The sequence below is a fragment of the Mytilus californianus genome, unplaced genomic scaffold (genome assembly GCF_021869535.1).
Source record: "Mytilus californianus isolate M0D057914Y unplaced genomic scaffold, xbMytCali1.0.p SCAF_9, whole genome shotgun sequence".
Taxonomy (NCBI): domain Eukaryota; kingdom Metazoa; phylum Mollusca; class Bivalvia; order Mytilida; family Mytilidae; genus Mytilus; species Mytilus californianus.
In genome coordinates this window covers 15480759-15496017 of record NW_026262745.1, presented here as the reverse complement: position 1 = coordinate 15496017, position 15259 = coordinate 15480759, and the positions used below count along the sequence as shown (strand labels likewise).

Here is a 15259-nt window from a genome sequence, read left to right as displayed (position 1 = left end):
ACATCGAAAATCACTTCCGACAATCATGAGATGTCAATATCGTGCATGTCCATTCGATATTAAATAGATAACGAAACTGACTTTATCAAATAATATCAAATTAAGATGTGGATAACTGTAGCAGTAAATATAGAGTTAGTTCATTTTAATTTTAATTAATAAGGGGAAATTTTAAGTGCCTATATTACAGACATCACCATTTAGTTAATGAATATATAGAACATTAGTTTAGAGAAACAAATCATAAGGTCAATTTGGAATGTCAGTATTCAAATATTGTTGATATAAAAAATCTTCAACAGGTGAACAAGAAGCTGCAATTGTCAACAATAAAATGATGTTGTTAATATTGACACCAGAGACAAATGAAAACAGAGTCAACTGAGAGAATCGATAACAGAAATTTTAAATATGGATATTGGTATGTCCAAGACTTGATTTAAACAAGATATCAATAATATTGATGACATCAAATGGGTATCTAAATCCACTTTTAATAGCATCATCAGGACTCTTTGAAATTGGCTAAGATTAAGATAAGGTAGCTATAAATATCTATTTCTTATTGTCAATATCTTTGATATTGTGACTACAAAATGGTGTCTTTGACATACCTCAATGTAAGATCACAAGTGAACTATGCTTTTGTCTTTAAGGAAATTTCATGGTGAAGGCAGGTGCATGATTCCATTGTTTTACTCCTAGTCTATACTTGGGACGATTTAGAACTTGACAAATTGTATACACATTTGTCTAATGTTGAAGGCAGAAAGTTTACCTCTAGATGTATTTTGGTTGCATTTTTGAGTTGCTGTCTCACATACATAAACTGCCTTTTGCCTGTTACTAATATTCAATAGTACAATACATCATTAAGGTACACATTATTTTTAAGTCTCCTGTAGAACTTTGTGAAATCATTAAAAATATTAAAATAACAGTAATTATAAAGGATGCATGGTGAGTAATACAAATTCATGTTTCCTTTATTCCTACAATGATCATCTTAGCTGACCAGTATTATGTACCTCTTGAAAATGCCTCCCACAGAACTCTCACTGACTGATGGGGATATTTTACTACTCCTTGACTACAAATTAGCATCATCCATATTAGGTCGGTGGTCCATAGAACCATTTCAGAAACATTTAGCCCACGAAGTCTGCAATTGCTAATTTTGTTCTGTTTTTCTTAAACAAAAGTTGACATATATCTTTAATAGAAAACTGATTAAGAATTACTCAGACCTTGTCTGGTCAAATTCAGATTACTAAGTTTTGTAGACAAACCAATATCTATACCAATATTTATTCACATTTGTTTATCATTGGTCACAATATTACTGTGAATAGTCTTAGATAACTGGTCCAAAAATAAGTTTATTTTTTGAATGCATTATATTGCCTAATACAGTTTTGGAACAAAACAGGTACAATTACATATTTATCTCTGCAGAATTTCCTCAAAATAGTTTCTGACATTAACGTGAAGCATACTCTTTGTCTCTTCATAGACGTCCTTGGCAAATTTCTTCATCTCATCAGAACTCTTCATTAAAGCTTTATATACAGGTAATGTGTATTTCTGTTTTCCTACAATTAAACATTAGTGTATAAGAGAGGTTAAAGATACCAAAGAGACATTCAAACTCATAAGTAAAAAAAAACTTACAATGACATGGTAAAGATCAAAAATCGAAAAAAGACTAGACATAACAATTGAATACAAATTATTTCTCTTGTTGGAAAAATATACTAGCATAAATGCTTGTTCATTGCAGTGCAGAACAATAATGTGAAGTAATTGAATACAATGTGTTACTTTAAATTATAAATGTTTCCAGCTTTATAATCAAGTTTGATTACATACAAGTATGATGGAAGACAAAAGACCATTGTGATGCAGTTCTACTGCCCAACAAGGGAATAACCTGCTTCAAATTATAATTTTAGAGTAAACCTACTGATTACAGAAAAGAGTTTAGGGAAAATACTATTAATGCACCATTAAGACAGCAACTAAATGACATATCAAACCAAAACCATCTGTAGTCAACATTACTACTTCAAATATATACAGGCAACTATAAAATATATACACTTCTTATTAACCTGATATGAAGAGTCTTCATTCTAGTAAGCAGACTTTTATGCTTGCAGATATTCTTTATTTATAGATTATCATTGGTCATCTCAACAAGATTGATTTTCTCGTTTGAGCCGGTACTTTGAAAGTGAGAAAAGCAATTGAGTTGAGATGACCAATCATAATCTGTTTATCGCTATTTTCAATATATAATTTTGCCTATGACGACGTTGATGTTTACATTGACAACAGCATGTGCGCCCTTAGTTCCTAGTGATAATTTTTCATATCACTCTACTGTGCTGAGAAAGGAAATTATCAGTCAATAGATCAAAGGAAAATTTCGTAAAATAGCAATAATGAGTATTATGAGCTCATACTTAATACAAGTGTTACAAGTGTAGGCATATTTGAGTTTCATTCAAACTATCAACCATTCAAATCTCATCCACAAAGCAATAGATTAGGTTCATGAATCATAGATGATTATTAACAAACAAAAATTCTTGAAAGTAGATGTAAGTAGATGTTAGACAGACTACTAAAATGCAATGAGACTATTGTCAGTTAAACAAACTATGGAGTTCACATCATTCATGTTTATCATGCAAACTTAGTTTTAGGCAAAGTTATTACAGGTGTCCTTCAAAATCATGACTTTTGCATCCTTCTAAATAAAAAAAAAATAGTTATACTGTAAATTCAGAAATTATTGCGAGGTTTTTTTTAATGCGAATAATGCGAATGGGTGATAATCGCAATAATAAGAACTCGCATTCTGATATCTGATACTTAAAAGTGTATTCAGATTTTCCTGAAATCGCAATAATAAATCTCTCGTTCGTGTCCCTTCTTTAAAATTCACAATAATAAAAGCACGTAATAATTTCTGTATTTGCAGTAATGAAATTTTGATTTTATCATTACTGGTTCATGGAGTAAGTTTGAGTTATTTCCCTTTGAACAGAAATATGGTTTAACATACATGTAGTACTCTACATTAGATATGATTCATGATTAATAATTCTCTAAAATAAGATATGATGTAACACAATGTATATCTATTTTAAAATTATAATCAAATATAATTAATAGTTCCAAATATTTTTCTTTCATTTATCACAAACTAATACAGATCTGCAACTTATCAATGTCAACAATTTTAAATGTAATGAAATATATCCTATAATAAAAATAGATTATTATCTTATTAAAGTAGTTCACTTTATAAAAAAATATATAAAGCATACAGAAAATTAGTTTTTACAGAATAACAAACCAACCTACCACAAAATTCTTCAAACAATTTACCAGAGAAAAGAAAAAAATTCAAAATTTTATTTATCATTAATACAATGACTTTTAAAAATCTATAAAACTTATCTGTAATTATCTTCAAAATGTCTAATAATGAACAGTAATTTCTAACTTTATTTATACAGTCCTATATAGCTTATAGTCATCAACACTTAGAAAACAGAAAATTTTCAAATAAATCTGTCAATCCAATTGTAATTGTGTGAGACATTTACCAGATGCTCTTATCTATCAAGATGTGAAAATTAGTCAGGTTAGTGTAATCAAACTTCAAATATATAATATATCATTTCTGTTCAAAGAGAAATAACTCAATCACATTAAAAATACCACTTTTGGATATTAAAAAGGGCGATAACTCAACAAGGAGAAAAGCTAAAATCGTGAAAATTGAACTTGACCTTCAGTTTGTCACATGTAACAACATATCCAAATTTGAAAAAAAATTGTCAAAGAGTTTTCATGTTATTGAGGAGACACTGTTTGGCAGCCGCACGTCCGTCCGTCCGCCCGCCCGCCCGCCCGTACATCCCCAAATCAATAACCAATATTTCCTTCGAAAATCCGGTTAACAAATATGTTTGAATAAACAAAATTATTTCAGACGTTGTACCATTGCCCACCTTAAAAATCTGACCCCATTATCCACATAATAATATTCTTACCTTGGCTGATCAAGAAGGCCCTAATGTTTGGAATATCTTGTATGTAGTTGTTCTTTATGTTGATCTGTGACCATCTTAGACGTACCTGTAATAAAAGAATAGACATTTATCAGCAAATCACTCAGATTCAGAATACATAGAGCTTGGGTCATTCAATTAATTAAAAAAAAGTTACTGGTTAAAAAATTCAAAATATTATCAAATCATTAACAATTGCAGGTGTAATACCACCATTGATTTTCCCCTATTAGTCTTTGTTGAATTTGCACTTTTCAAAAAGTTCTGCAGAATTTATCTTTGTTTCAAATAAGGAAATACTTGGCATGAGTAAAGTTTTATCCTGTCCAGTACTATAGAAAAAATTTCACATAACATTTCATTGCATATAAGAAAATAACCATCACTGGAAGTTAACCAATTAAATTTTCCCCCTTTTTTAACCTGTGTACAAGCTTTAGTAACCATGTAACCTCAAGTTTCCAAAATATTCTATAGAAATCCCAAATAAAAAAATAATGGTGCTTTGAAATACCCAAGATATATGTTTATGACCCAAAAATGTTTTACTGCAATGAAATGTAGGATCAATTACCTACAACTGTCCTCGGTGGCCAAGTGGTCTAAGTAGTTCTACTACTGTAATCACTAGCCAGTCAACACTGAGGTTGTGAGTTCGAACCCCGCTCGTGTGGGTGCACTCGACTCCAATCTTAATTGACTAGGATTGTCAGTTTTCCTATCGAAGGTCGGTGGTTTTCTCCGGGCACTCCGGCTTCCTCCACCAATAAAAACTGGCCGCCACGAAATAGCCCAAAAGTGGCGTTAAAACACCAACAATCAATCAACCTACAACTGTCAAATTCAAGGGAATATTTTTTTCGACCTATTTTCGTATGCAACCGGATGAGACGTACTATGATTTGGTGGTATTACACCTAAAGAAGACTTTTTTGTTAAATAAACTGAATGTGACTTTTTTCCTTTGTAATACTGGTTATTTCAAGCATTCCTGTCAAGTTTTGTACTAATCAGTTCAATAGTTTGAAAAAAAAAATATAGTATAATGTAAGACGACATCTACAGCGACGAGCAAAATTTCTTCGAAAAATCCAAACCAAGCTGCATCATGATAGAACATAGTGTGGACCAATCAATGATCAAATATTTATCTCATTTGCCTACAATCAGTTGAATATGATACAAAAGATGACTTTAGGATGATAAATACTACTAATTGACCTCTAAGTCTTCCTTATAATGTCTCTTTTGGTCCATTTATACCTCTCATTTCCTCAAAATTTCTACTTTTTAGACCAATAAATAAAAATTTTGGGGTAACTTTCACTCATTTATGATAGACATGTTATAATAAATAATTAATTGAAGTATTCAAGTTGAATGAACTATCCGTATAAAAGTTTACTGTCTCCAAGGAGGTTTCAATAAGTCCTTACATAAAACTTAAATTTACGCCGCGTTCCAGAGAGGGACATAAAAAGCTTCTCTTTTGGTGAATAATTTGTTGTTACTGCTTTAAAAATAATTTCATTTACTTAAAACTATATATTTATTAAAGTATTTCTTAGGAAAAAATTTCTAGTAAAGCAGAATATAAGAAATAAGGAGAAAAAGCTCCCCAAAACTCTAAGTATGGCTTGTTCTGTCAACTAATATTCATGGTAAAGTCCTATTTCAAGGAAATTTTCTCATAAAATGTGTTTTGGAGACTCAATCCAATCAGAATATTTCAATATTTGTAATATTTCACTTAAATAGCAAGAAATTTTAACACATGACAGTACTCACAAGGTCAAAGGTGCATGCATGTACAGCTTCCCATATTAGGTGTAATACCACCATTGATTTTTCCCTATTAGTCTTTGTTAAATTTGCACTTTTCAAAACGTTGTGCAGAATTTATCTTTGTTTGAAATAAAGAAATACTTGGCATGAGTAAAGTTTTATCCCGTCCAGTACTATAGAATAAATTGCTTCGCTGAGCGCAGCTGGATACGACCGCAGATGTCCAACCCTGAAAAGTTGCGGCCAAAATGGACACATTATTCGCTCGCTTGATACAGGTCTGAATTTGGATTGTAATTAAATATTTGACACATAATAGGTTTCTGACACAGAATAAGTGTAGTCAAAGAACTTAAAATTGGTTATATAATTTGAATTTATATTCAATTTTTTGCTTTTGTGCAATGCACTATGCTGTTGAACCCCACCCCCCAAAAAAAAAATATTTGAAGAATTTTTTTTTTTTATTTCTGAAATCTGAAATGAGAAAAATTGTAGCCCCCTCCCCCACACAAATTCTTATTTACCCCCCCCCCCCCCCCCCCCCCCAAAAAAAATTTTTTTCAACTCCCCCTTTCCCTTATTCCAAAAATAATCTCAATTAAAATTTCTAAAACTATTCATTTAAATACATCATAAAATATTAAAATATAAAATGACATACAGTCATGGTTAAAATTAATATTAATTAATAGTAACTTCTAAAAATAAATTTACTGCTAATCATCTCAAGACAATCATCATTTCTTAATACATAATTTACAAGCAGTGTAAGGGAGGTAATCAAACATATATACAACAGTATTCTTTAAATGGATTGGATTACCTCCCTTACACTGCTTTTAAATTGTCTAAATTGTCCTTTAACCATAAAAACCCTTGTTTTTCCCCCTTTTTTGCCCCTAATTGCTAAATGGTTTGAGCCATAACCATCCCTTTGTTGTATGGAAACTTGTGGTATAATTTCAGAGAGATTCATACACTTAAACACAAGTTATTGTCTGGAAACTGCAAAAATGCTTATTTGGGCCCCTTTTTTGGCCCCTAATTCCTAAACCTTTGGAACCATAACCCCCAAAGTCAATCCCAACCTTCCTTTTGTGGTTATAAACCTTGTGTTAAACTTTTATTGATTTCTATTTACTTATACTAAAGTTATTATCCGGAAACCATCTGTCTTCCGACGACTCTGACGACAACGTGATACCAATATACGACCAAAAAATTTCACATAACATTTCATTGCATATAAGAAAATAACCATCACTGGAAGTAAACCAATCAAATTTTTCCTCTTTTTTAACCTGTGTACAAGCTTTAGTAACCATGTAACCTCAAGTTTCCAAAATATTCTATAGAAACCCCAAATAAATAAATAATGGTGCTTTGAAATACCCAAGATATATGTTTATGACCCAGAAATGTTTTAATGCAATGAAATGTAGGATCAATTACCTACAACTGTCAAATTCAAGGGAATATTTTTTTTCTACCTATTTTCGTATGCAACCGAATGTGACGTACCATGATTTGGTGGTATTACACCTGCAGAAATCTGATATGCATAAGGAACCTGCATTGCAATTAAGGCATCTAAAAATTTTAAAATTATAAACATACTTTCATTGCAGATGAGTCAAAAATCAAGCTTACATAATTTGTTTCTGAAAATGACAACCTTTGAAAGGCACAATTAATATGTAAAATGACTGCTGAAAATTATGTTTTACCATAAAAAACAAATATATTTATATATATATACAAAAATCCTTTGATCCTGTTGGTATTAAGAAGAGAATTTTGCATAGAAAACAACTCTCCACATTTCTCTTGTAAGTAAAATAGACCTTATCACAGAAACTGTAATTCATGAAGAATTAAAAATAGTAAATTTGTTTATTTATAAATAAATTCATAATTAAACTTATCGAACCTCAGCATTATGTGTCTGTGAAATGGCTGGGTATTGTTCAACCATCTTTTTAATAGAACTGTCAGGTACACTAGCTTTCTCCAGGACTTTGTCCAAGAAATGAAGAACTTGATATGTCTTCCATTTAGTTATATCTGTGTCACCCTGAAATAAATGTTCACATTTTAAAATGCAAATGGGTTTCCTCCCTTCATTCAGAAATTGTTTAAAAATCTAAAATACATCTTTCAAATTAAATAAATATACATCAAAGCTAACGAGCTTTAGGCCCAATGAATTCCTCTTCATTAAATAAGTTACTGCTATTGAAGGACATATTATCCATTTTCCATAATCTGTATTAAGAACTAGCAAATTATTGCTCACTACATCGTATGGAGTTACAGTGTTAAAATAATATGTTGGCAAGTTGGAAAAATCATCCCTATTTTACCCTGTATTTCCATGAAAACAAATTCAGTCTCATCATGGAAGTATTAAATCGACAGGAACTCAAACGAATCAAAGTGCAGGATAGCACCTCTGGAAAGTTTGCAACTGTAGATGTGTATTATTTCAAATAGGTTATAGATGTGTATTATTTCAAATAGGTTATAGATGTGTATTATTTCAAATAGGTTATAGATGTGTATTATTTCAAATAATGAACTTTCAGTTTCAGAGGAAAATATTTTGTAAAAAATTACAAAAATTTACAAAATTTATGAAAATTGTTAAAATTTGACTATAAAGGACAATAACTCATAAAGGGGTCAATTGACCATTTTGGTCATGCAGACCTATTTGTAGATCTTACTTTGCTGTACATTATTGCTGTTTACAGTTTATCTCTATCTATAATAATATTCAAGATAACCAAAAACGGCAAAATTTCCTTAAAATTACCAATTACCCAACAACGGGTTGTCTGATTCATCTGAAAATTTCAGTGCAGATAGATCTCAACCTGATTAGCATATTAACCCCATGTCAGATTGCTCTAAATGCTTTGGTTTCAGAGATATAAGCCAAAAACTGGATTTTACCCCTATGTACTATTTTTAGCCATGTCGGCCATCTTGGTTTGTGGGCGGGGTCATCGGACACGTTTTTGAAACTATAAACCCTTATGATAATTGTGGCCAAGTTTAGATAAATTTGTCTCAGTAGTTTCAGAGGAGAAGATTTTTGTAAAAGATTACAAAAATTTACGAAAAATTGTTAAGAAATTGACTCTAAAGGGCAATAACTCCTTAAGGGGTCAACTGACAATTTTGTTCATGTTGACTTATTTGTAGATCTTACTTTGCTGAACATTATTGCCGTTTACAGTTTATCTCTATCTATAATAATATTCAAGATAACCAAAAACTGCAAAATTTCATTAAAATAACCAATTAAGGGTTAGCAACCCAACAACGGGTTGTCTGGTTCGTCTGAAAATTTCAGAGCAGATAGAAATTGACCTGATAAACAATTTAACCCCCTTGTAAGAATTGCTATAAATGCTTTGGTTTCAGAGATATAAGCCAAAAACTGCATTTTACCCCTATGTTCTATTTTTAGCCATGTCGGCCATCTTGGTTGGCGGACCGGGTCATCAAACACATTTTCAAAACTAAATACCCTAGTGATGATTGTGGCCAAATTTGGTTAAATTTAGCTTTGTAGTTTCAGAGGAAAAGATTTTTGTAAAAGTTAACAGACGACGGACGACGGACGCCAAGTGATGAGAAAAGCTCACTTGGCCCTTTGGGCCAGGTGATCTAAAAATGACTCCACCTAAATTCAAACTTGATCTTGGTTTTATGGTTAAAAGTATTGTGTATAAGTTTCATAACATTTGGTTGAGCGAACTAAAGTAAGATAGCGGAAACGAAAAAATTCAGCAATTTTTACATTTGTAAAGGGGCGTAACTCTAGAACGGTATAACTGACGCCCCCAAAATTCAAATTTGATCAGTGTTTTGTTGTAATGAGCATTGTGTGTAAGTTTCATAACATTTGGTTAAGACAAACTAAAGTTAGAGAACAGAAACTAAAAATTCCAGCAACTTTTCTATTTGTAAAGGAGCATATAACTCTAGAATGGTAAAAGTGACGCCCCCAAAATTCAAATTTGACTTGTGTTTTGTGGTAATAAGCATTGCGTATAAGTTTCATACAATTTGGTTCAGGCAAACTCAAGTAAGAAAACAGAAACCAATTTAGGGATTTACGGACGTACGTACAAGTAAGGGACGTACATACTTACAGAAGAACAAGGATAAAACTCAATACGGTGGGGGCATAATAATAGCAGTATGACCACAGGAATAAAAAGTTTATATATACACTAGATTCATAGAGGTGCTTATAACCCTGTAACACATTTTAGTTGCTGCTGTGAAATTTAGCATTTAGGCAATAACATTTGAGATTTTTGGTTTTAAGCCATTCATTTGATATACTAGTAATCATTGCCTCTGTGTTTGGATGACACATTGTTAATTATAGGTCAATCTTAAAGAATCAAACTGCCCCAGGAATAAAGTGTGAGGATAAAAAGTTCTAGATCCGCCACTGCATTGTTAAGCACTAAGAAAGTCATTTTGCTAGTACATGGACAAATGTTATTTAATCATGTTAATAATTTCTACAACACTTGTCTTGATACACTGAGCTAAGAAGTAGATGCTGACTCGGTTACTTTTAATACAAGCCTTATCCTTGTAACAATTTGTGTACAAATGTAGTTGTTAACCGTAACACTGATTAGGAGGCTATGATAGTTGATACGAATTGTCGTTGAGTCAATGTTTTCTGCTGTCAGTTTGATCCACTTGAGCATGCTGAACGAGTGAAGGTCCTTATATCCACATTGGAATGTGAAACAGCTAGTATTTAAATAATGGAATTAAAAGTTTTCAAATGATTTTTGGCATCAAAACCTTCCGATTGATGTTTTGACAAAAACAATGCACTTTTCTATCAAAGCCGGTATTTACCTTTACTGATCCTTGGCGTGACACATTAGCCAGATAATTATCGAGTATTTTTTATTCTATCACCTGTGTATTGTTCAATCAAACCATTATCACTTGTCAATTATCCGACGCCTTGGTCAAAATATCAACTTGTTCTCGCATTTCAGTCAATCACACCAGATTCTTTCAATACACTCGGGCATTTACTTATTCAATAATAAACATTTGTAAGTATCGTACGTAGTAAAAATAGCGCTGGAAAATGTTCATTCATGAAATATTCATGAATGAAACGCTGTCTCACATAGATTTCTTCTGATTTTCTCTTCAGCGCATGGCAGATCTGCGAAGTAGTGTTTGTGATACTCATTTTCAAAATCAAGTTAAATTCATCTGAATTGTCGCTGAACATTCATTCCTGTTTTATTTTAGCTGTAATCTTTTCAAAAGAGTAGAAACTCAAAATTTCAAAAGCGTCTTCCTGGAATCAATATTCAAACACTAGTACTACATTATGTTGGAGCAGAACATTTGCGGTGGTCTGTCACCGGAAGTTTGAGTCCGACGCCTTAGGAAAGTAGCTATAGCAAGCTATAGCAAACTTTCCAAAAATTAGCACATTCCCATCCCACTGATTTCTTTAAGAAAATAAAAGGTTCCGACACAGTTTGTCAAGTACGTGATAACTCCTTTGTGGGGTATCTGCGATGCCGCCTTCGCCTGTTCTGTTAACTGAAGCTGGTCTTATCACGTGAAACTCCAGTGGTTATTTGTGAATCGCCACATGAATTACGACACCTGTTTCCATTCAATAAATGAAGGCAAAGGCTGAAACGATCTAAAAAATCGGTCCATATTTAGCAGAATGACATAAGAAAATTAACTGCATTCAGAAAGAGGGCAAGATTATTTTTAGTTTTGTTTAATATGTTTTAATCATTGGAACTTGGAAATCGGGAAATATCCAATATTAAAAACTACATGTACCTAAAGTCGGGTGTTTGTGGAAAATAATGTGATGCGCCTGTAGTGTGTAAGATGGCAAAGAATAGCTCAAATTTAAGTTAAAGGTTGTAAATTTTTATTGAATGTTACTAAAATATTTATGGTTTTCTCTATCTTCTTAATGTAGAAAAATGTTATTAACATATTTATCAAATATGCTTTAAAGACTAATAGAGGTTAATAGTTACACGCACGTGATGACCTCTACATAGCATGTACGGGGTTACGAGACGGAATTTTTACACCTTTTATTATAATTCCAAAGTTATAAACAACCTTAAACCTTCAACCTAGTCCGAGATTGCTCTGACGTCTGACAGATTGTTTTTGCGAATGGCTTAACTTTAAATATTTCTGGATGCATTTAAAGAACGATCACCATGATGAGCCTTAAGCAGTATAATATCTTTTATTCTTAAAAGTTTTATCATGGGAATCAAATTTGAATTTATTTCTGTGTTTAAATGCTTAACAGTTCTGAAACATCTTACATTGTATGTTAAGCAATTTATATTTTTGTTTCTTGTTGATTTGCATGAAGTATTTGCCATCGGACTTTCAGTAAACAATTAATCAAAATCTATGATATTTTTTCCGTTCAAAGCCCTTTAACCTCTCCCCGGCCCCGCCGCTACGGGGAACCAACTTTTGGAACAAATTTTTGTTGGAAATTCTTTCATTTAACACTTAATTAAAATATTTGTCAAAGTTAGCAGTAAAACGCGATAATGATTGCTGATAAAAACTTTTCTGTTTACTGTTTATAAGAATTTTATGATTTTCAAGCCTAGCATGTATATTTTTAACAGATATGCATGTTTAGTCAACAGCCATCTCATGAATAAAAATCTTACTATTTAAATTGATTGTAACTAAAACTAAAATGTTTATGGCTTGTGAGTATTTTTTAATCTCTTCATTTGACTTGTGAAAACAGTCGCGGGGATTTTGTTTGTTATTTTATATTTGTTTTTACGCAGCAAAACCCGTCAAAACTGACATATTTTTCATTTAGTGAAATGGTCAGTAAATGTCATTTCCTTGACAATTAAGTACACATCCGGTTATTTCGGTATGTTCCGTAATTACGATCAATCACGAGGTTCCAAAAATTTGATCGGAACCCATGCATCTATATGACATGTCGAGTTAATTTTACAGATACTTAACGATTTTGCGGCATCGCACTATACACGTTTGAAGTTGGTTTGTTGGAGTTCCTGTCAATATAATACTTCCATGGTCTCATCAATCAGGACTATATTAGTAATTACCCATTATGTGAAAAAATCTCATGATGAGTTTAATCTAGTGGATATGTCCTTAATTACTACTGTTTATTCAGAAATTTTCTGCAATGTTTTTATAATTAAAAAAATAAAAACTTGCATTTTAAATTTAGTTACATTTTACCTTAGCACCAATTCCTGAAATCACCATAATTAATCACACCATGTGTTTATTGTTCAACAATTGCAGTATTAATGCAAGTGCAAATTTCTGAATTTACAGTATATAAACCCCTATATAATAGCTAGCAAAATCTTATCTCTTGTAAGAAAATTTTATTAACTATATATTGTTTCAAAAATAAAGCTGTCTAACCAACAATCACAGAATCATATTTTGTAGTCTTGTTGTACATCTTACTTACTCCTGTCTTTGTTTCTCCAGCCCAGTAGTTGGCAAGTTCTTCTGCAGGCTTTGTCAATTCCTTACCAGCAGATAAATCTGGAACATATGGTGGCCATCCAGGAGTGTTTAACCATTTATCAAACTCAAATCCTTCTCTGTGAATATAAAAAATTGACAGTCTAAATATTTCTCTAATTCTTAGCAGATTTATTCTGTTTTCAACCTGTTGATTATTCTTAACATGTGCTTTGTTAAATCTCATTGGTCAAAATGTGATTATGACGTCATATTTTCTTGCTTTCCCCTGCTTTTGTTATTGTGACTTTATAAAACTAGAGGCTCTCAGGAGCCTGTGTCGCTCACCTGTATTTACTGATGCTTTGGAAATCATGTAAAATAAGGTTAAAATCATAATTAATAGTATTAGATATTAGATATTATAATGATATCTAAGATAATAACAAAAACTGCAAAATTTTTGTAAAATTACTAACTGAGGGGCAGCAACCCAACAACGGGTTGTCGGATTCGTCTGAAAATTTCAGGGCAGATAAATCTAAATCTGATGAAAATTTTTGCCACCTGTCAGATTTGCTCTAAATGCTTTAGTTTCAGAGATATAAACCAAAAACTGCATTTTACCCCTATGTTCTATTTTTTAACGTCGGCCATGATGGTTGGAAGGCGGGGTCATCGGACAAATTTTTCAAAATAGATACCCTAATAATGATTATGGCCAAGTATGATTAAATTTGTCTAAGTAGTTTCAGAGAAGAAGTTTTTGTAAAAGATTACAAAAATTTACAAAAAATTGTTAAAAATTGACTATTAAGGGCAATAACTCCTAAAGGGGTCGACTGACAATTTTGGTCAATGACAACTTATTTGTAGATCTTACTTTGCTGAACATTATTGCTGTTTACAGTTTATCTCTATCTATAATAATATTCAAGATAATAACCAAAAACTGCAAAATTTCCTTAAAAGGGGCAGCAACCCAACAACAGGTTGTCAGATTTGTCTGAAAATTTCAGGGCAGATAGATCTTGACCTGATAATCAGTTTTACCCCATGTCAGATTTACTCTAAATGCTTTGGTTTCAGAGATATAAGCCAAAATCTACATTTTACCCTTATGTTCTATTTTTAGCCATGGTGGCCATCTTGGTTGGTTGGCAGGGTCATCGGACACATTTTTTAAACTAGACACCCTAATGATGATTGTTGCCAAGTTTGGTTAAATTTGGCCCAGTGGTTTCAGAGGAGAAGATTTTTGTAAAAAGCTAACGACAACGGACATCGACGACGGACGACGACGACAGACGACGACGACGGACGCCAAGTGATGAGAAAAGCTCACTTGGCCCTTTGGGCCAGGTGAGTTAAAAAGGCGACAATGCCTGATGATGTCACATAGAAAGAGCACATCTTTTTTAGAGATCATTGAAAATGAAAGATAAAGTTTGCATACACATCATCTAAAATTTATTAGAGACACAGATGCTAACACCAAGTCTTGTGTAATATGATATTCATCCATTCTTGACAGTTGAATTTTTACATTTAGATTTGAAAAGATTTGAAAAGTTAACTGCCTTGAGCAGAGAAATATCATATAACACTGGCTGTAGTGGTGGAATCTATACACAGTCAAATTTTGCTCATGTGATATTCACGTTAATTTCAAATGATTTCACGTTAATTTCCCGTCAACAAAATTTGACTGTGTATATATACATTATGAATTGAGCTCACAATTTATATTTTGTTAACTCATACACATAATGATAAGACTCTTTCAATTCAAAGAAAAGCATAAAAGACGTAGAAAAAAATGAATAAGTGCAAAATGGCTTAAACTACTGCAGTAT

At 32.0% G+C, this 15259-nt stretch overlaps 1 protein-coding gene across 2 annotated transcripts in view; it reads right to left on the bottom strand.

Moving 5' to 3' along the window:
• Nucleotides 1-1202: 1202 nt before the first annotated feature.
• The window catches only part of LOC127714859 (aminopeptidase B-like), a 30112-nt gene continuing 16055 nt past the window's right edge, over nt 1203-15259 (bottom strand). For both annotated transcript variants that reach the window (XM_052220892.1, XM_052220891.1), the window contains exons 11-14: nt 13408-13543; nt 7804-7947; nt 4068-4152; nt 1203-1592 (exon numbers count right to left, since the gene is read on the bottom strand). In XM_052220892.1, coding sequence (XP_052076852.1) covers nt 1444-1592; nt 4068-4152; nt 7804-7947; nt 13408-13543 — 514 coding nt within the window. In that variant the 3' untranslated portion in view covers nt 1203-1443. The remainder of the gene's footprint in view (nt 1593-4067; nt 4153-7803; nt 7948-13407; nt 13544-15259) is intronic.